The following is a 19,418-nucleotide window of genomic DNA, read 5'->3' as shown; positions in this document are numbered from 1 at the left end:
TTTTCCAGGGGATCTTCCTGACCCAGGAATCAAACCCGGGTCTCTTGCATTGCCGGTGGATTCTTTACCAGCCAAGTTACTAGAGAAGCCCACACATGAAAGGGGGGGCGGGGGGGGGGAATAAAACCTAGCAAGCTATTTTCAAATGAAAATTTTAAGAAAGTATTAGGAATCAGGGTTTTCAATGACAATCTAACTTGTGGCATCTCTTGGTGGATGCACATTTCCCACTGCAAAATGTGTCAGGCAAAAGAATTTCAAAGATCAGTCTCCCTTCACTGTTCCTAGGCTGATATGGGTGTTAACACTTTGTTCTAGGCAGCATCTGCCAGCCTGGCCTTTCCATATAATTTCAGTTAGTAGGGGCATACATGGAAGTCTCGTCCTTCTTATAATTAGCATGCCATAACATGGATAAGAAAGGAGGCTGAATGGAGTGGCTCTTTGCTCTTTTGGAAATGCTGACTTTAAAGGATCTAGAGATGCTTCCCTATCAATATTCTTCTTCTCAATGCAAAAGGCTGAGCCATTAAACCCTAGTCCCTGTTAGGAAGTCATCAAGTTCTCACAGGACATCACCTATGGAGAACACGCTAATTGCATTTGCCCAGGTGAAATAAAACAGCATCCTGATTAACTCCTAAGTATGGTCTGATAGGTTGGTCACCCATTGTGTTGCCCAGGCAAGTCCAAAATTGCGCTCTGTAAATGCCATCTAGATTTTCAGGGAGAGCCCCACCCAGAAAACAGTATAGTTCTCCTGACTCAACTGATGCTTAGCCAAGTGGTGATCTGGAAAATCACCTCTTCAAGGGAGGACTCACAGGAATTTGTCACTAGGATACAGTGACACCAATCCCACATTTTGTGGTTAATAAAACAAGTTCTGCATCCAGCTTGGCACAAAGCCCTGATCTGATTTATTTCAAGCCGAGCTGGAGGGCTCATAGGAAGAGCAGCCATTCATGAATGCTTCAGGAGGACAGGAGGCAGGGACCCTAGCTGCAAAATTTACATGGGCCAGAAATCTTTTTGACTGACCTTTTGTGAGCAAACTCAGCTCACTTCCTAGACAGAACTGATGTATTTTAGAAAATATACTCACAGTTTTATCTACAAAAATCTCAACTTTGCCTGATATCTTTCTCCAAAAAGGCGTCCTGTGGGATGATGGGGGGGTGGGGGGGAGTTGGCGGGGGGAGTGCAGGGAAAAGAAAAAGTGCCAGGTCGTCTGATTTAACCATCCGAAACATCTAACGCTTGATTTTTAAAAAAATTTTTTTCTCTCCCTCCTCAGTGCAACCAACTATAAGTCCCTTAAGACTTTTCCAGGGAAGTCTAAATACAGCCTTCATTAAACAATTAGGAATTTTCATTCTAAAATGGCACACCTATCTCCTTGGAAAGCGCGGCTCTCTTTTAATAAAAAAGGAAAGGTACCCTTCAGGAGACTCGGTATATATTTTTACACTTCTTATTAAATCAGCCTAGTTTATGGGGCTTGTTCAGGAAAAGCAGGTAAGGAGCTGCTTTGGCAGATGCAAAGTTAATTTCCAGGCTGGAGCCTACCCAGCATTTCATCCCCGCTCCCTTCATCCGAGTGCTTCCGAAAGCCTTCGGTCCCCCCTTCGATGAAGCTCGGCTCTCTCCGCCGGGGCCAGCTCGGTTCCGAATACTGCCGAGTCCCTCCGAGCCCCGCGCTCAGCCTGCGCCGAGCCGAGCCGAGCGCCACCGAGCTGAGCCTCATCGACTTTTCCGGCCTCGGCTGGGCGCTGTCCACCACTCGCAGCGCCTGAAACCTCACTCTGCTCCGGTGGCTGGGGCTTCTACCCGGCTTCAAGCCGGCCACTGCAGATTACAGAGTTCTGAAGTTTTGAGACGTCCCCCGCTGGGAGAAAGGTGTGGTGCTGCTTGCATTTACCGACCTGCAAGAGCTCCTGGCAGATGCAATATGCACCTTGTTGCAAAGAGCAATTCCCCAGGCCCCGCCTCCCCATCCATTTGGGTTGCCCAAGCTCCAAAGCCGCCCCAGGCCAAATTACCCGTGGCTCAGTGGGGTGCGGCAAGTCGAGGGGCCTCTGCAAAGAAAGCCCCAGGGAGCTCTAGAACAAAAATAAGAACATGTCAAGCCGACGGGAGAAATTGTCTCCGAGTCGCTACTCCCTACCATCATGGCGCCGCCTAGAACCCGCTTGTCATGCCTGTTACACATGCAAGATTTTTTGCATATTGGTTTTGAAACCGCAAGCATGCTTCGTCTCCCACCCACCTTTCTGCGAAAGGGGTTTTTATTTTCCATTGTTTTCCTACGGGACGCAATTACTTCGGCTATTCTGTCAAGTTGAAAAATAATCATTTTTGTTTACTGCACAGCAACCCCTAATTAGGAGCTGTGTGTGCACGAAGGTGTCACAGCAAAGCGACGTGGAATCCTCGCTAAACGGTCTTAACGAACTCCTCCGTCCCGAACTGACAAGACAACGGAAGCAGCAGGGCCAGGAGGCCCGAGGCGCGCACCCTTTTCCTAAAGCCACCCCCTTCCCAAGCAAAGCTGCCTGTGGGCTCATCAGGAACTGCTAACCAGGAGTGGATGGGGCAAGAAGCAAGCCTGGGAGTAGCAAGGAGGGGCGAGGCTCTTTACTGAACAAGTGTGAAAGGGAAGGAATATCCCATTTTGTTTTAATTTTCAACCATCACTCAAATCCACCCCCAGTTAATTAGGAGGGGAAACTGATATCTAAGGCAGAAGGGGGTGGTGCGCCAAGTGGGGCCTGAAATCCGCATTGTGGGTAGATTTTATGGAACATAGCCTATGCAGAGTGTAAATAATTACATTGATAAAGGCCAGAGAGCGAACGAAAACTGCCAGTGTCAGGAAAGCAAAGGTTGGGGGTGGGGGGGGGGTGAGGGAGAAAGAAGGGGCAGCAAGGAGCGGGCATTCAGCCTCACATCCAGCGTCCTACCTTCCACCTCTACCTTGGATACACCTGTACCAGTCTCATTCGATTTGAAGTCCACCCCCGCCCCTACCACATGCCCCTGACCCCAGCCTTCGTCTTTTTGAGGGGAGGGGGCAGAAACCACAGCCTCTAATTCAGCACCAAATCCATGAACAGCAAACACCTGATACTCCACCCCAGCCTAGGGCTGGGTCCCCTCCATGTTTTTGCCAAGTTCAAAAATCACTGCCCCAGGAGAAGAGCAGGGGTAAATGGGATTATGGATGTGGAGTGGGGGACCGGGGTTGGAAGATGGAGAGAGAGAGAGAGAGATGCAGAATGAAATAGACACACAGAGACAGAAATGGAGGCAGCGATACACAGGAAACATCCCACAAACAAGAGTAATGACCATAATCATGCCAATAATGTGATGTTCTGATCAATATGGCGGACACTGTCATTCATACAACTACAGGCGCTCCCCTTTCCTCCACCCCCTTGGGGAGAAAAAAAACACCCACTCTGGGAGTTGGGGTGGAGGACCCAGAACCAACGCCGGGCCTGGGAGAGGGGAGTCAAATTCAGGGGCGCGCGCGCGCGCGCGCGTGTGTGTGTGTGTGTGTGTGTGTACGAATTAAAAACCGGGCCTGGAGAGCGATGTGAAGTGAACAAGGTAATCAAATTAAAAAAAATATGCTTAATAAAAGTACAAATCCCAATGCCACAGGGACTTACTTCATCTGCTTCACGATGGTGCTTTTTCCTGATTCTCCAGCCCCTGTTGGGACAGACGGGGGAGGGGGGGGAATTGGTGAGTGTCAGCTTAGGGGAATGGGGGGGGGCGCGCTGCAGGGGGAAAGGGGTAAGGCATGCTAGAGAGTGGGCGATCGTTGGGCACATCGTGGTGCCAACTCGCGGGCCAGGTGTCCCCAGGAGCGAGCGGGGTCGGGGGACTGGTTGGGGGGGTGCAGAGTGGCCAGGGTCGAGGGATGGGGGTGGCAGCCCCGGTCCTTACCCAGCAGGAGTAATTTCACGTCTTTGGCGGCGCTGATGCCATCCTCTTTGAGGTTTTTCTCAATCGCCTTGCTCCGCTCGAGGGCGGCTCGCTCCTCTGCGCTCAGAGTACATCCCATGGTGGCCCCTTCCCTGCCACAGCCCGCACGACTCGGCTGGCACGGCTCCCAGGCTCGGCGCGCCCCCCACCCCCCCAGAGAGCAGAACCTGGGCTCAAAGGGGAAAAAATCACGATAGTCTCCCCTTGGCTGAAAACAAAAATGTCGGGAAACCAGAACCCCCCCAAAAAAGACAGCCTCTAACAAGCTTCCAGCCACGGAGACTCGCGGCAGCTGGCGGGGCTCTGGGGGTGTCGAGGCGAAGGTGGCCGGGGTCTGGGGCTCCGGAGCCGAGGGAGGAGGCGCCCGCGGTCCGAGGAGTCGCGGGCTGCAGGCACTGAGGCTTGTGCACGACCCAAAATAAATAAAATAATAGTCGAGGCAGGAGCCGGAGCCGGCGGAGGGGGGGGGGCAGGGTGGGTCCTTCTACCGCTGCTGCCGGAGGAGGAGGCGGCGCGGGGTGTGGAGGGAGTGAGTTAGGGGGTGCCGCTAGTGCATTTGCATCGCGGCTCCTCCGCCGTTGGTGCGTCCGCGGCGCCTTCGCCGACCCCCGCGCGCTGGGCTGGGCTGGGCAAGGGGCCGGGCCGGGGGGCAGGTCTCTAGCGCGAGGCGGCGTCGCTGTCTCCCAGAGCTCGCATCGCTCGACGGAGCCTACCGGAGAGGGAGAGCGAGAGGGAGCCGCGGGCAGCCGGGAGCTCGAGGAGGGAGAGAGAAGAGAGAGGCTGGGAGGGAGGGGAGAAAAAAATGAAGGGAGAGCGAGCGAGCGAGCGCGCGCGCACAGCCCGGGAGGGGGGAACAGGGGAGCGCAGCGCGCGAGTGCGCCAGCGGCTCTGCGCACCTCGCACCGCCAGCCGCCCGCTGACGTCAGCAGGGCCGCGCGCCGGGCCCCCGGGACGGGGAGGGGCGGGGGGCGGGGGAGGCGCGCGCGTCGGGGCCCGCGTCAACTAGCGGCGGCGCGCGCGTGGCGCGGCCTCCCCTCCCCCCCTCCCCGCAAGGCCCGAGGCTCTCTGAGGTGGGCTCGTGCAGGCCTAGCGGGGGCGGGGCCGGGGGCCGGGCTCGAGCCGCGGCGCCCCTCCCCGCCCCCGCCCCCGCCCCCGCCCCACGAGCCGGCGGCTGCTGCCCCCTGGTCAATGGGAGCGCGGGGCTGGGTGGCCCGCGCCGCCGTCAGGTGGGTCCACTGGCTGCGGGCTGGCGCCGCCTCCCTGCCTCTCCCGTTTCTTCTCCATCTTGGCTCCGGCAGCTCACCTTCTTGGTTACTCTCCTGCTGCTGGGGCCGTAACGGCTGAGGTTAGGTGGCCTCAGTTTAACTGAGGAGACGGTGGTTCTGAGGAAACCTGCGTTCCCTGTCATTCGCCCTTGGGGATTGGGGGCAAATTCGGATTTTTCGCTTCCTGCGTCCCGCATTTATTGAGCACCTAGTATGTGAGAAGTAGGCTGCGAGGAGAGGAACACAGAAGGTTAAGACAAAGACAGGGCCAGTTCTCAAGAAGCCTCTGCCTCCCTTTGCCCTCGCGGACCCTGCTCCGTGTTTCCCGGCCAAGGAGGCAGCACCCGCGACAGTTCCCATGCTGAGAAGCTTTTCGATGGGAAAGACAGGTTTTCATGGAGTGATGCTTACTTCTTCAACGCTTGCTTTTCTCATTTTGGAAGGTTTAGTTTGATTGTAACCTATCTCCCAAAACACAGGTTAAATGAATTTTGAATAAATTTTCGGTAAGAGAAGAGTTTCTTCCTCTTCCTGTTTTAAAATACTCCCCCATCTCTTTTTAAAAGAAAAACTCAGAAACCTGAGTCAGTTAGCGCACAGCTCATCCAATACTGAGGAAACACGTACACTTCTCCAAGGGTTGGGCATGTTCTGTGTGGTCTGAGTGAATTTGAAGAAACTATTAAATAGTTCCCATTGCACAAAATGGTTTTACAATCAGTTCCATCAGGCAGCCTCAGGGGCACTCCTAGAGAAAGGGGCCAGTGGGAAAGATTGCATGGGGATAGGAGAGGCAGGCGGCCAATGGAAAACGTTTTTTTCCCCTAACAGTTGGGCATTTTTGTGGCTCTAAAAGCGAACTTGTTTGTTTCATTTCAACAATAGAAAAAACACCCCTGTGTTTGGAAATGTTACCCAACATAAAAATACATTTGCCATGGGGGAAAAAAGGCAATTAAGGCCCACCCAGAAGAAAATATTTTCCCCCCTGGATTTTTCAATTTGTTGTTTCCCAGTTTAGGTTTGCCTAATTCCACAAATAGCTGTCTATGTCAAAAGTTGCATGTAATGTAATTTGAATATTTACACTTAGATCACATTTTACATGTTCTAGAAAACTGACAAAAGTCTCGTATAGAGAATTGTTTTATGAAGTAAATAACTTCCCTTCTTCCCCACTCCCCACCCCTACCCAGTTTCCTTTTTTGTGTGTAAAGGAGGGGAGTTAGGGGATAAATATGGTTTCTTTAAAATCTGGGTGTCACTAAAAATCAGCCTCCCAGATTCAAACAGCTTAGCTAACCAACATTCTATAGAATTTGTTATTTCTTTTAAAGGTTGCTAGGATGATTATGCAGATCTATCAGATAAAGGGAAAAAATTAAGCCGCCTCACCCAGATTCTGCAATCCCATATGAAAGGCTGCGTCTGAAATACTGAAGAGGTAAGACCATAGCCATTTCTTTGTAAGTGGTGGGTCATATTTTACATTTTAATGCTCTTTCATATCAAGTAATTTTTATTTTAAGATTAGACTCTTGGGGCATTGTGGTTTATATGGTTGAATCAAACTGTCTTTGATTTTTGGTATATTTATTCCTTATTGGTGTCATACCTAGTATGGTAGAGGCACAGACTTATGTTTTGTATTTTTCTTTACTCACTCAGCACTTATTAAGCACCTGCCTGCCATGTACAGCATAATGTTCTAAGCACTGTAGATGTTGTATTTCAGGTTTATCTACACTGTTTTCTTTTTCTGGGTCACTTTGCATCTTAATAGCTGGGCTTCATAAAAGACTAATAATAACCTGCTTCACCTGTGTAGTGCTTTACAGCTTACAGAGCACTTTTATGAAAATTATCTCTTGTGATCCTTCCACATAAACCTCAGTTAGGCACTGTGGTGTTGGAGCATCATGGCAGAGTTGAAAGAGCCTGGGCCCATATCAACCTGGTTCCCATTTTACAGCTGAGAAAACTGAGCCTCCGAGGGACTGAATAAATTGTTCAAGGTCATACAGTCATTAAGTACTAGTCCAAGACTCCTTTTACAGGTTTGTGGACCATTTGAAAGATAACATTTTGTATGTACTTATTATATATATGTCTGCATATGTACATATATTATCCTTCCTAGACTCACAGAAAGCTTACAACTCCAGAAACCAATCATGTTCTGGTCTCCCTCGCCAAAAGAAGTGAGGATGACAACATCTCAGTTCTCAGTGAATTATTAGTAATTAGATAATGCCATACATGTTTAATTTGTCCACAGTTCATTCCTGTGGGAATGAGGAAATTACAGTCCTAACATCAGGAGTAATCAAGGACAGATTTCACTTACTTTTATTTTATATGATCCTCGGAATTATTTCTCTGATTGTTACTATTGACCAAAAGAATAATTCTCATTTACCCCACTTTAGGTCAACTATAGCCGGTTCAGCATGTTTTTAATTTTAAAAGTATATGGTCAGCATATTTTATAACTCTCTCTAAAAGGAACAACAAAAGCCTACAATGAGTTGCTTTTATACTACATGTGGCTCCTAATTCTGGAGGACAGTAATTTATGATATAAGCAAGATCCAGCTCTGACTTACAGAATATGGGCTCTGATCTGATGAACTGAATTTCCCTATCTGTTACCTTTTAATGTGGTTACTTTAATTAAATGTGCATGTATTTACCACCTACTGTGTTTAATGTATTGATTTAGACTCAAAGGGAGGTTTAGACATGAGCTTGGCTTCCTGCAATCTTGAAATCCCTGGAATGTTTCAAAACCATTCACATGAGAACCAACGGGGATGCTTGTTAAAAATTCAGTTAATCTTAATGCTACCAAATCAGACTACTCTAAAATATGCATTGGTAGCCACTCCCTAAATGATTTTTCTGTACACAAAGTGTTGGGTCTTGTAGAGACTCTGTGTTAATTAATACTGCTAGTAGTTTACATATATTTACATATATAAAGCCCAAATATCTTACCTGTTTCTGAATTTAAATTTTCTATGGCAGTTTTTGTATTTCTGTCAGAGGAAAAACTTATGAAAATTACTATTCCTAATGAACACTAGTCTCCTCATAGGAAGAAAATAGACTAAAATATGTGGTTCATGAGCAAAATGAAACCAAACTAAATGTCATATGTATTAGGCATTTGGAGGAGAATCTCTAGTGATCTAGAGACTTTTTAAGTTTCTGCATTAGGTGTTTTTTTTTTTTAATTGATAGCTCACACTCTAACTTAGTGGTGAATATAATTTAGAAGGTTGTCTGGGTAAGGCTAAGACACGATTTAGAGTTTCTGATAAATATCTGGCATTAGGGAAAATGCTGATCCAATTCTTTTTATGTCCTTAGAAGATACTAATGGGACTAACCCCGATTAATTAATTAACCTATTAATATTCAGTGCTTCTCTGACTGATATTAATATTATTTTGTGCACATCTCTCAGACCTACCAGAGCAGTGATTATCAAATGTTATTATGCATAAGAATTATTTTGGGATGCTTATTTTTTCTTTGGATGTTTTCTTTTTTTTAATTTTATTTTTGTTTTTTTACCACCAAAAACATTTTGTATTCGGGTACAGCCAGTTAAAAATTTTGTGATAGTTTCAGGTGAATAGCGAAGGGACTGTCATACATATACATGTATCCATTCTCCCTCAAACACCCCTCCCACTCAGGCTGGCACATAACATTGAGCAGAGTTCCATGTGGGATGCTTTCTAAAATGCAGATTGCTGAGTCAATGTCTAGAATTTCTGATTCAGTGAGTCTCAGGTGGGGCCTGGAAATGTTCATTTTTAAGATTACACCTTCTTCGTCAAGTGATGCACTTAGGAAACACATCACTGGACTTTAAAATCCTATGAGGGGAGGGAGTTATCACTTCCTATATGTCCCAAAAGGTCAAGCATGGCCCATTGTCCACAGATCATCAGCTTTAATGATTATTAACCAAATTCACCTGTCTCTATGCAAGGGCTAAAGCAGATCATATATCAAAGTTTTTCCCAGTTCTGAGACTTTTTGATTTTTCTAACAGAAATTTTATGACTTAATTCTAGAAAGCTTTTAAGATTGGGTGATTTCAAAGAGGTGATGACTTATTTTCAAGTAAGTTTCTGAAAAATGATACTGATTTTAAACACACAAATGGGAAATGTATTGGTATTTAGGAACATGTGAGAAGAGCATATGCCAAATGTCTCTGAAGTTCTCATCAGAATATTCTTCACTAAATTTCTTCTCTCATTTGTTGTTTTGTGGACTTTATGAAAAAAATTAGTTTATCATTGTTAGAATAAAAGATGACATGGGAAGAAATAAAGGTTTTTTGTATTTTTAAATGAAAGGACTTGCCTGAAGACTTGTAGGTAATTGAGTTGAGCTCTTAAGTTATTGAAGTCCATTATGCTGTCACTGTTGAGAACGTTATTTGTTGAGTATGTTTTGATGGTTCAAGAACCCCAAAGAGGGTATGCTTTGTGATTTTTCTCAATTTAGGATAGCAGGAGACTCCCACAGGGATGCATTTGGCTTAAATTAAGTAGAAAGTTGAAGGGGGTTAGGGCTGGTGGTTTCACATTGGTAAAACTAACCAAGAGCTGAAATTGAAGTTGGAGGCTTGGCTTAAAGTAAAGACATTACTTAATGGCCCTGATCCCTGTTCGCGTTTTCTTGGAAAATCTTTCATCAGAAACCAAGATTCTTATTTGTTATAATAAGTGTAATAGAACTTTTCAATTTACCTGAGCTAGCATTGAATGATATAATTAGCAGGTACATGTTTGTAAGTTCAGTTCAGTATAGTCGCTCAGCCGTGTCTGACTCTGTGACCCTGTGGACTGCAGCACGCCAGGCCTCCTTGTCCATCACCAACTCCCGGAGTTTACTCAAACTCATGTCCATTGAGTTGGTGATGCTATCCAACCATCTCATCCTCTGTCATCCCCTTCACCTCCCATGTTCAACCTTTTCTAGCATCAGGGACTTTTCAAATGAGTCAGTTCTTCACATCAGGTGGCCAAAGTATTGGAGTTTCAGCTTCAGCATCAGTTCTTCCAATGAATATTCAGGACTGATTTCCTTTAGGATGGACTGGTTGGATCTCCTTGCTGTCCAGGGGACTCTCAAGAGTCTTCTCCAACACCACAGTTCAAAAGCATCAATTTTTCAGTGCTCAGCTTTCTTTATGGTCCAACTCTCATATCCACACATGACTACTGGAGAAACCATAGCTTTGACTAAGTGGACCTTTGTTGACAAAGTAATGTCTCTGCTTTTTAATATGCTATCTAGGTTGGTCATAACTTTTCTTCCAAGGAGTATGCACCTTTTAATTTCATGGCTGCAGTCACTATCTGCAGTGATTTTGGAGCCCCCCAAAATAGTCTGTCACTGTTTCCTCATCTATTTGCCATGAAGTGATGGGACCAGATGCCATGATCTTAGTTTTCTGAATGTTGAGTTTTAAGCCAACTTTTTCACTCTCCTCTTTCACTTTCATCAAGAGGCTCTTTAGTTTTTCTTCGCTTTCTGCCATAAGGGTGGTGTCATCTGCATATCTGAGGTTATTGATATTTCTCCCGGCAATCTTGATTCCAGCTTGTGCTTCATCCAGCCTAGCATTTCTCATGATGTACTCTGCATATAAGTTAAATAAGCAGGGTGACAATATATAGCCTTGATGTACTTCTTTCCCAATTTGGAACCAGTCTGTTGTTCCATGTCCAGTTCTAACTGTTGCTTCTTGACCTGCATACAGATTTCTCAGGAGGCAGGTCAGATGGTCTGGTATTCCCATCTCTTTAAGAATTTTCTACAGTTTGTTGTGATCCACACAGTCAAAGGATTTAGAGTAGTCAATAAAGCAGAGTAAGTAAGTAAGTGTTAGTCACTCAGTTGTGCCTGACTCTTTGCAACCCCATGGACTTCAGCCCACCAGGCTCCTCTGTCCATGAGATTTTCCAAGAAAGGATACTGGAGTGGGTTGCCATTTCCTTCTCCAGGGGATCTTCCCAACCCAGGGGTCGAACCCAGGCCTCTTGCACTGCAGGCAGATTCATTACCAAGGGAAGCCCTTATAGAAGCAGAAGTAGATGTTTTTCTAGAACTCTTTTGCTTTTTCGATGATCCAATGGATGTTGGCAATTTGATCTCTGGTTCCTCTGCTGTTTCTAAATCCAGCTTGAACATCTGGAAGTTCACCGTTCACATACTGTTGAAGCCTGGCTTGGAGAATTTTGAGCATTACTTTACTAGCGTGTGAGATGAGTGCAATTGTGTGGTAGTTTGAGCATTCTTTGGCATTGCCTTTCTTTGGGATTGGAATGAAAACTAACCTTTTCCAGTCCTGTGGCCACTGCTGAGTTTTCCAGATTTGCTGGCATATTGAGTGCAGCACTTTCACAGCATCATCTTTCAGGATTTGAAATAGCTCAACTGGAATTCCATCACCTCCACTAGCTTTGTTTGTAGTGATGATTCTTAAGGCCCACTTGACTTCACATTCCAGGATGTCTGGCTCTAGGTGAGTGATCACACCATCGTGATTATCTGGGTCATGAAGATCTTTTTTGTACAGTTCTTCTGTGTATTCTTGCCACCTCTTCTTAATATCTTCTGCTTCTATTAGGTCCCTACCATTTCTGTCCTTTATTGTGCCCATCTTTGCATGAAAGACCTTTATTGTGCCCATCTTCGCATGATTAGCAGATAATGTTTGTAAAGTATTTATTTAATACTTATTGAGTCCTCCAGAAGACAGGAGATTTCCTGACACAAAGATTTCTTGCATTATTTATCATATTTTCTATCTCCATAGAGCCTTTCACACATGCAGCTCAAACACATTTTAGACATTATCTCATTAGTCTTCTGTAAGCTCAAGGTCCAGTCTTATTACCGCATTGCTTTTTAAAGATAAAAATGTTTTTGTTTGTTCCTGACAGTTGTATTTGTGAAAGCAAAACAGAGGTGAGTTTATCCGAATTCAGTTAAAACCAGTTTGGATTGTCTGTAACCAGTGTGACTGGAGGAGGGCGAGGCTATCAATTAATTCAAACTTATTAGAAGTAGGTTGAGGGTGTTTGGCCAGACTAGACTGATTTAATTTTGTGACCTGTCTGCATCTTCTGAAGTACATGTGGTTTGGGGTGTTCCCAAAGTCTGCCAAGTGCTGAGAACATAGTGTTCCAGTGGGGAAACATGGTTCTTCAGTTGTGCGGACATTTAGGCATATTATCTATTCCCCAAGGGCCTATAAAACCCTGACCTCTGTGGCAGGGAAAAACATTTTTATGAAATTCCTGTGTGTATGATGGAGCACATCAATAAAATTGAAGAAGGGTAATTCAGAGAGAGATGTATTTCCAACCAGTCCTGTAGGACTTTTAGCTAGGATCATTCAGACGTTGAAGCAGAAAGAACTGGTTTTCCTCTCAAGGAAACTTGCAGTTGGCTGTCTTTCCCCTTGGCCACTGTAGCCTTTGGAGAAGGCCAACAGAAGAGGAAAGACAAAGGAGGAGGGAGGACTTTGAATTAGTTACTTCCAATAGTAAATTTATAACAGCACTTTTTCTAGTGACCAAAGAGAGGACATACACAGATTTCAATAAAAACACTGAATGTAATGGTATAAAATGACCAAAATTAAAGAGGTAGATGCCCAAAGGCAATCTTAAAAAATTGATTAATAGTGGAAGTAGTTTTCATGGATTGAGAGATGGAATAGGTGGGGCAGGGAAAGAAAAAGGGTAAATTTGGGGATTGTTCAGTTGGATCATCCTTTCTTTGATTCTACCACCTCTGTTTCTGTTTTAGCAGAGATGTGAATCAAAGGGTTGGTGAATCCTTCTTTCCTCCTTTTTGGATTCTCCCACCTCTGCTCCACTCCAGTACTTGGCTTAATCCCAGCATAAACATTTCTCCAGTTAGAAAAGAATGATAAGAATGAAAATTTCCCTGTCATTGCCTTCATTTATTTAATACATATTTATTGTGTTTACTGTGTACCAGACTCTGTTCTGGGAACACACTGGAAGTACGTTGTTGAATATAACACACTTGGTCCCCTGCCGTCACAGTGCATATAGGCTCTGATCTTTGAATTATAGCACTCTCTCTTATACATTATTTGATTTAATTCTTTAAACAACCCTTTGAAATAGCCAAGATTTCTATTTATATTTTATGCATAATAAAAGTAAACTTAGGGGAGTTCAAATGATTTATTCAAGATCTTGTAGCTGGTAAATTGTATAATCAGAATGGTCACCCTAATTTTCTGAATTCCAAAACAGTATTCTTTCTGTCACATTATGCCTAAGATCCAAACTTCAAAGATTATGTCTAAGTTGCTCTTTTTTTTTTAATTGAAGTATAGTTGATTTACAATGTTGGGTTAGTTTCTGGTATATGCAATGATTGTTATACATACGTGTATATATATATGTACACACACGTATATATATTCTTTTTCAGGTTATTTTTAAGTTGCTCTTTTAAATAGCACCTAAACCAATTATATTATTTATAATTTAGTGAGCTATTGCTTTACTCAATACTCCTCTCCTCCTTTGTGAGATATTATTGATCATCATAAATGAACTTTAAGGAATTTATGATCCCATGATATTTATTCCAAGTTATTTGTAGTTCTTAATATAAAATAGGTTACCTTTGTAGTGCATAATTATCAAAATATTCTCCATGTTTTGCAACACTCTCTCCCTCATAAAGATAACAACCAGAAATGGGGAATAGATGATATATATAATAATTAAAGGAAAATATTGAAAAAGTTTAGTCCCAGTATGTTTGGGAAAGTAATTTTCAAAAGTAAAAAAAAACAAAAAACTAACATCACGAAAGTCAACAGAGGAAAGAGAGCACTGGGCTAGGAATCAAGAAACAAAACTTTTAGTCTTGGTTCGAGAAACTCTGTTTTCTCTCCAGGCCTCGATTTCCTCAATTGAAGAGTTGAATTTTAAGCATCTTCTCTGATCTACATCCATAATTCTAAATCTGAGTTCAGTGGACAGAGACCCTGGAGAGGGACATTTAGGAAACTATTGAAGGGAGAGCAGCAGGTCCCTCCACAGAGCAAAGCAAGAAAACGTTACAAACCCGTTCAGTTCTTTGATCTGAGTCTGTCGGTTCCACTACTGAAATGGTTCCCTTTTCTTTTTTTTTCTCTTCAGATCAAGAGTGAATCTTTCATACTTCTTAATGGCATTTGCTTTGGAAATATAACATCTTTGTAAACAAAACAAGCCAATATTATGAAAGGACTGTAAGCGCTGTAGCTTGATTCTGATTTTTCAACTTAGAAGTGATACCACTCCTAGATGTACTAGAATTTTTTTTAAAGCCTATCTTGAAAGGTTTTCTCCAAATTGCCTTATGTCTCTTTTAGCACAGCAGGCACATAATGGCTCGTAATCACCACCCAATTGATTTTGAGAGTATTTCTTTGTGGGTGAATAGGATGAGTGAGAAACATCCCACGGGGCTGGGGAGAGAGTGCCAAGGGAGTAGCATAGATCCAGGAGTGAGACAGCCAGGGGTAAGGAACCAAAGGGGCAGATGAGCTTGAAAAGTGGTCGACCTTCTCCCAACAGCCTCTCCGAGTTCTATTCAGCCCTGCCCTTATTGTGATTTTCTTTGGCGCTGGTTCTGACAGTTCTCCCAATTCTTCCCTCACTTCCCACACTCCTAGAGCATATCTGCTAGGTGAGTAATCATTTGGTTAACGAATACTAGTTGCTGCCTACCTACTTGTTGAAAGGGTTTCATCGAGGGAATGGAGAAATTCAGCCTATGCTTAGAGATATCAGTCTCTAAGCATGAAGGAACTTAAGCATGGAAGAGAGGATTTATGGGTTCCTTCAACAGTGAGCTGAAAATTAGTTTCTCTTTCATTGAAAAAGTGATCTGGTACTTTAAAGAAAAGTAGAATTGCACAGAGGGCACCTGGGTTCTCTACTCTAGGCTGTGATATTTCAGAATTCCTTGGGAGTGAAGAGAACTTGCTGTTGGCTCTGGAATCCAGGTGCCCCTTGCTCACCTCAGGGACCTATACTATTTAGGAATCAGCCTCTTTCACAGCTGGCTGCCATTATTAGAACTATTGAGAAAAACTACTGTTACCTCTGTGGCAACATCCTGAGGCTTATGTCTGAAAAAGAGTTCAAGTAGGAGATGAAGAGTTGGGTCAAACAGGTCTTTTCCAGTTCTTTCATCAGGACCACTTAGCTCCCTGGGGGAAGCTAACCCTTGTAACAGGTCCCAGACTGATACAGGCCATAAGCGAAGAAATCCGAGTCCCTTGTTAAGCTACTCAGTGGCTGACCTTCAAATAAGTCTCTGCAATGGTCCTTCTCTGAGCTTACCCTGGCCCTGAGTAGTAGGCTCTCAACTTGGTCCTTATGACTGATTCAGGTAATAGCATTTGTTGGGTTCTTGTATCTGACTCTGACTCTGCTTTGGGATTGGAGTTCTTCTTTGATCTTATCAACCTCATGGAACTTCGAACCCAATCCTGAAACCCAAGTCTGCACAACTAGATCCTTACAAATTGCTACTTCTCTGATGCCCATCAGTTTACTTGAAACTTTACCTATTTTCAGTGCCTGACTCCTAACAAATTGCTCCACTTTTGGATTTCCACATGTTTACACTGTAGGACCTTCCTCCCACTCCTATAGTAGTCTATATGAACCATCTACTTACTGTCAGATTCTCTTGATACCGTGTCTTGCCTGCATATTTAGATTTTTTATTTTTGGTGCCTATTGAGTAGACCTGATTTCCTGCCTGGTCCCAATGGGATTACTTATAGTCATTCTCAGACTTTAATGTGCATGAAAATCACCAAGAGTGCTTATTGGAAGTGCAGGTTCTGGGGTTCTACCCATAGAGATTGTGATTTAGTAACTCTGTGAAATCGGGCTTAGACATCTGCATTTAAAAACATACCCCTAAATAGTTTTGGAGTAGATAGTATAAAAACCACAATTTGAGACCACAGTTCTATTCTCTGGGACTTGATCCTTCCTTAGGCCCATCCCATTACTAACCAAACTTGATTTTGACAGATCATGAAAAAATTGCTTTACCATGAGGAATTTCTGAATATTATAATCAGTTACATTTTAGAATATTATTTTTGTTTCTGTTTTTCTACTCATTAAAAACTTTACAGAGGTTCCAAAAAAAAATAAAAAATAAAAACTTTACAGAGGTTCTAATACCTCACTAACTGAACTCTGACTAGTCATTCAAGTATACCACAATTTAGAGTACAGATTTTGCTCATGCTTTGGGTTCTAATTTCTTGTGGTAAGGAAAACAGGGTGTTTTAGGAATGCATGAATTATTGTCTCCATTAGCACTTTGCATTTATGTCAGAGAAAGAAAAGAATAAAGACCAGAAAAAAGATCAGTGAAATATAAAACAGAAAAGTAGAGAAAAATAAATGAAATAAAAAGTTGCTTATTTGGGAAAATCAGTTAAAATTGATAAACCTCTAGCCAGACTGATAAGGAAAAAAAGATTTAGGATACAAATTACTAAATCCAAGAATGAGAGAAGTGGCATCATTACATATTATGCTACTGTTAATAAGGATAATGAGAAAGTATTATGAAAAACTTAGATACTAATAAATTCAACAGCTTAAAAGAAATTAACAAATTCATTTTGAAAGACACAAACTATCAAAGCTTACTCAAGATAAAATAGATAACCTGAATGACCTCATATCTGTTAAAGAAATTAAATTTGTAGTTAAAAATATTCCCATGAAAAAATGACAGGCCCAAATAGCTTCACTTGGGAATTCTGCTAAACTTTTAAGGAAGAGGAAAAAAACAAAATTCTCACAAACACTTCCATAAAATTGAAGAGAAAGGAATACTTCCCAACTCATTCTGTAGGGCCAGCATCACCTTGATACCAGAACCAGACAACATTACAATAAAAGAAAATTACAGACCAATGTCCCTTGTGAACATAGATGCAAATGTTCTAAAGAAAAAGGAGCTCACAATTCTTTACTAAAAGCAAAACCCCAGTGCTTCTCTTAATTCAGTTGAGGTTTTTGGTAGAAAGCCACATGCATTTATATCTCTAATAAAGTATATACTATAGGTGTACACTTTGGTATTTGGTGTTCCTAAAAAACTGATTCAAAGTGAGGAAGCACTAGAACATAAAAAAGCCACAAACAGAAATGGCTTTGCCCTCCAGGGGACTTTATAACTGCCTTCACTATATAAAGGTAGGAGACCTATGGTTATACTTATTATAATTTAATTTTTATAATTTAGTATTTATTATAATTTATGTGACACTCTGGATAGGATTTAACTTTAAGATAAGCTTATTCTTTGTTTCCTTTGGCAATCACTTTTACATTTTAAAAAATCACGAGCAATTACCACTTGTAATTTCAGAGTTTTAAAATTCCTTTGATGACTTGTTCTAGAATATTTAAAGTTTGTGGTATTTAGACAATATTTCACCCACTTTGTATCATTTCTCCTGAAGTTTGTCAAGGTTTACAGTAATGAAGGTAAAAGAAATACATTGAATCTATATTTTAAAAGTTGAATTTTTCAGTGCTTCATTTCATTCAGTGCTTTATACTTTTGTATGTTTTTTCATGATAATCTAGCAGATGATAATCTTTACTCATAAAATTATGAACCAAATATGTTTTATTCATATATCATTTAACTAGAAATATTTTGATTAACTTTTATGTTTATGTCTGTCTTATCATAAATTTTCAATTAATTGGTTTACTTAAAAGATGTATGTAGTACTATCCTTGATCTACAGAGGAGTAACCAACTTTCTTTTTTTTTAGTCTTCATGTTTGGCTTAACTCTTCTTCCTAACCACAGAATGTGCTTTTTAAAAAGTAAAGATTCTAGCAGTATTACTAAGTTCTTGCTGATATGTTTTATCAAGATAATCCCTGCTTTTAATTTTGAAACTATAAACACTAACCCATAAGATCATATGGACTCTATAAAAAAAATGCATTGCAAATTATTGTAAATATAGCATTACTGTAAATACTAACACTATTGTTGCATACTTATTTAGATTAAATTATTTTATGATAAAACTGTCACTTAAGAACAAATCAAAAGCTATTTGGTAAGACACTGAAAATTTTTTTGTGATAATTGAATGCCTTAATTATGCATGGAGATGATAAACAAATTAAGGGTATAATTGAAGGAAGTGCCACCTTGGATTAATGACTCTCCAAAGGTTATAGTCAAATAATCATCCTTCATTTCTGGTTTGATACAATAATTAAGTTAAAAATGTGACCCTGAAACTACTTTAGAAAACCACTACTATAACAACAACAACAACATCATGCTAACAAATAATAATAGCAATTATTACTGCCACTACTAGTGCCACCATTTGGTGAGCACTTTCTTTGAGCCACTCCCTGAGTCAATAGGGCAAAAAATTTATTTAATTGATGCTACAGTCTCTAATGTAAGACTTGTTCTCCTCATTATGCATACAAGGAACAGTCCCTCACTTTTCTTTTTGTGGAACCACATCTCCTCCATTGTTAGTTTATATAGTTTAGGTAGATTTGCTCCACCCCAGATTCCAGAGGGGGCAGTAAAGCTTAGGTCCAGCCAATTTGAGAATCTCATCCCAGTGGCCACAACATTGCCTTAAAGGAGCAAGGGACGCAAGCTGTGTCAGTGAATACTTCCCCCAAGACCATTTCTATTGTTTTCAGTAACAGTGTGGATAAGATTGCTGCAATACATGTGGACATTGAGGATACAAAATTCAATTCATTTCTACTTCTTCCTCTGTCTTTAAAGTTGTGATGGAAGATTGGAAAACATTCATGGGCCTGCCTAAGCCCTGCTCCTATAATTCATGTGGGCTGTATAAAGTAGACTGTATATAGTGCTAGTGCTACCTATTTTAGACTCATGCTAAAGCCTGAATATCAGTGAAATCATGGTTTTGATATACTATGTTTTTTTCTGATATAAATTAAAGTCTATTAAAATATATTAAAGTATATTAAAGTATGTAAATAACATGATTATTAAGAAATTTTGTCTACGTACTGCCTAAAA

The 19,418-nt window shown here is 42.1% G+C and overlaps 2 protein-coding genes across 6 annotated transcripts in view; one reads left to right on the top strand and one right to left on the bottom strand.

The window, feature by feature from the left end:
- GNAO1 (G protein subunit alpha o1) overlaps positions 1–4,610 on the bottom strand; it is a 177,515-nt gene extending 172,905 nt beyond the window's left edge. For all 3 annotated transcript variants that reach the window (XR_014059693.1, XM_081510666.1, XM_081510665.1), the window contains exons 1-2: positions 3,958–4,610; positions 3,678–3,720 (exon numbers count right to left, since the gene is read on the bottom strand). Coding sequence is in view for 2 of the 3 variants with exons in the window: in XM_081510666.1 (XP_081366792.1) it covers positions 3,678–3,720; positions 3,958–4,075 (161 nt within the window). In the remaining variant the exon portion in view is untranslated. The remainder of the gene's footprint in view (positions 1–3,677; positions 3,721–3,957) is intronic.
- A 453-nt stretch (positions 4,611–5,063) lies between these two features.
- CES5A (carboxylesterase 5A) overlaps positions 5,064–19,418 on the top strand; it is a 264,129-nt gene continuing 249,774 nt past the window's right edge. For 2 of the 3 annotated variants that reach the window (XR_014059691.1, XM_081510654.1), the window contains exons 1-2: positions 5,064–5,222; positions 6,599–6,705. The gene's annotated coding sequence lies outside the window, so the exon portion shown is untranslated. Of the gene's footprint in view, positions 5,768–6,598; positions 6,706–7,690; positions 7,958–19,418 lie in introns of those variants that run through there. The other variant, XR_014059692.1, reaches the window with a different exon arrangement.

This window comes from Giraffa tippelskirchi, chromosome 7, assembly GCF_054371585.1.
Source record: "Giraffa tippelskirchi isolate mGirTip1 chromosome 7, T2T-mGirTip1v1.2.pri, whole genome shotgun sequence".
In the NCBI taxonomy this organism is placed as follows: domain Eukaryota; kingdom Metazoa; phylum Chordata; class Mammalia; order Artiodactyla; family Giraffidae; genus Giraffa; species Giraffa tippelskirchi.
This window is presented reverse-complemented; position numbering and strand designations above follow the sequence as displayed.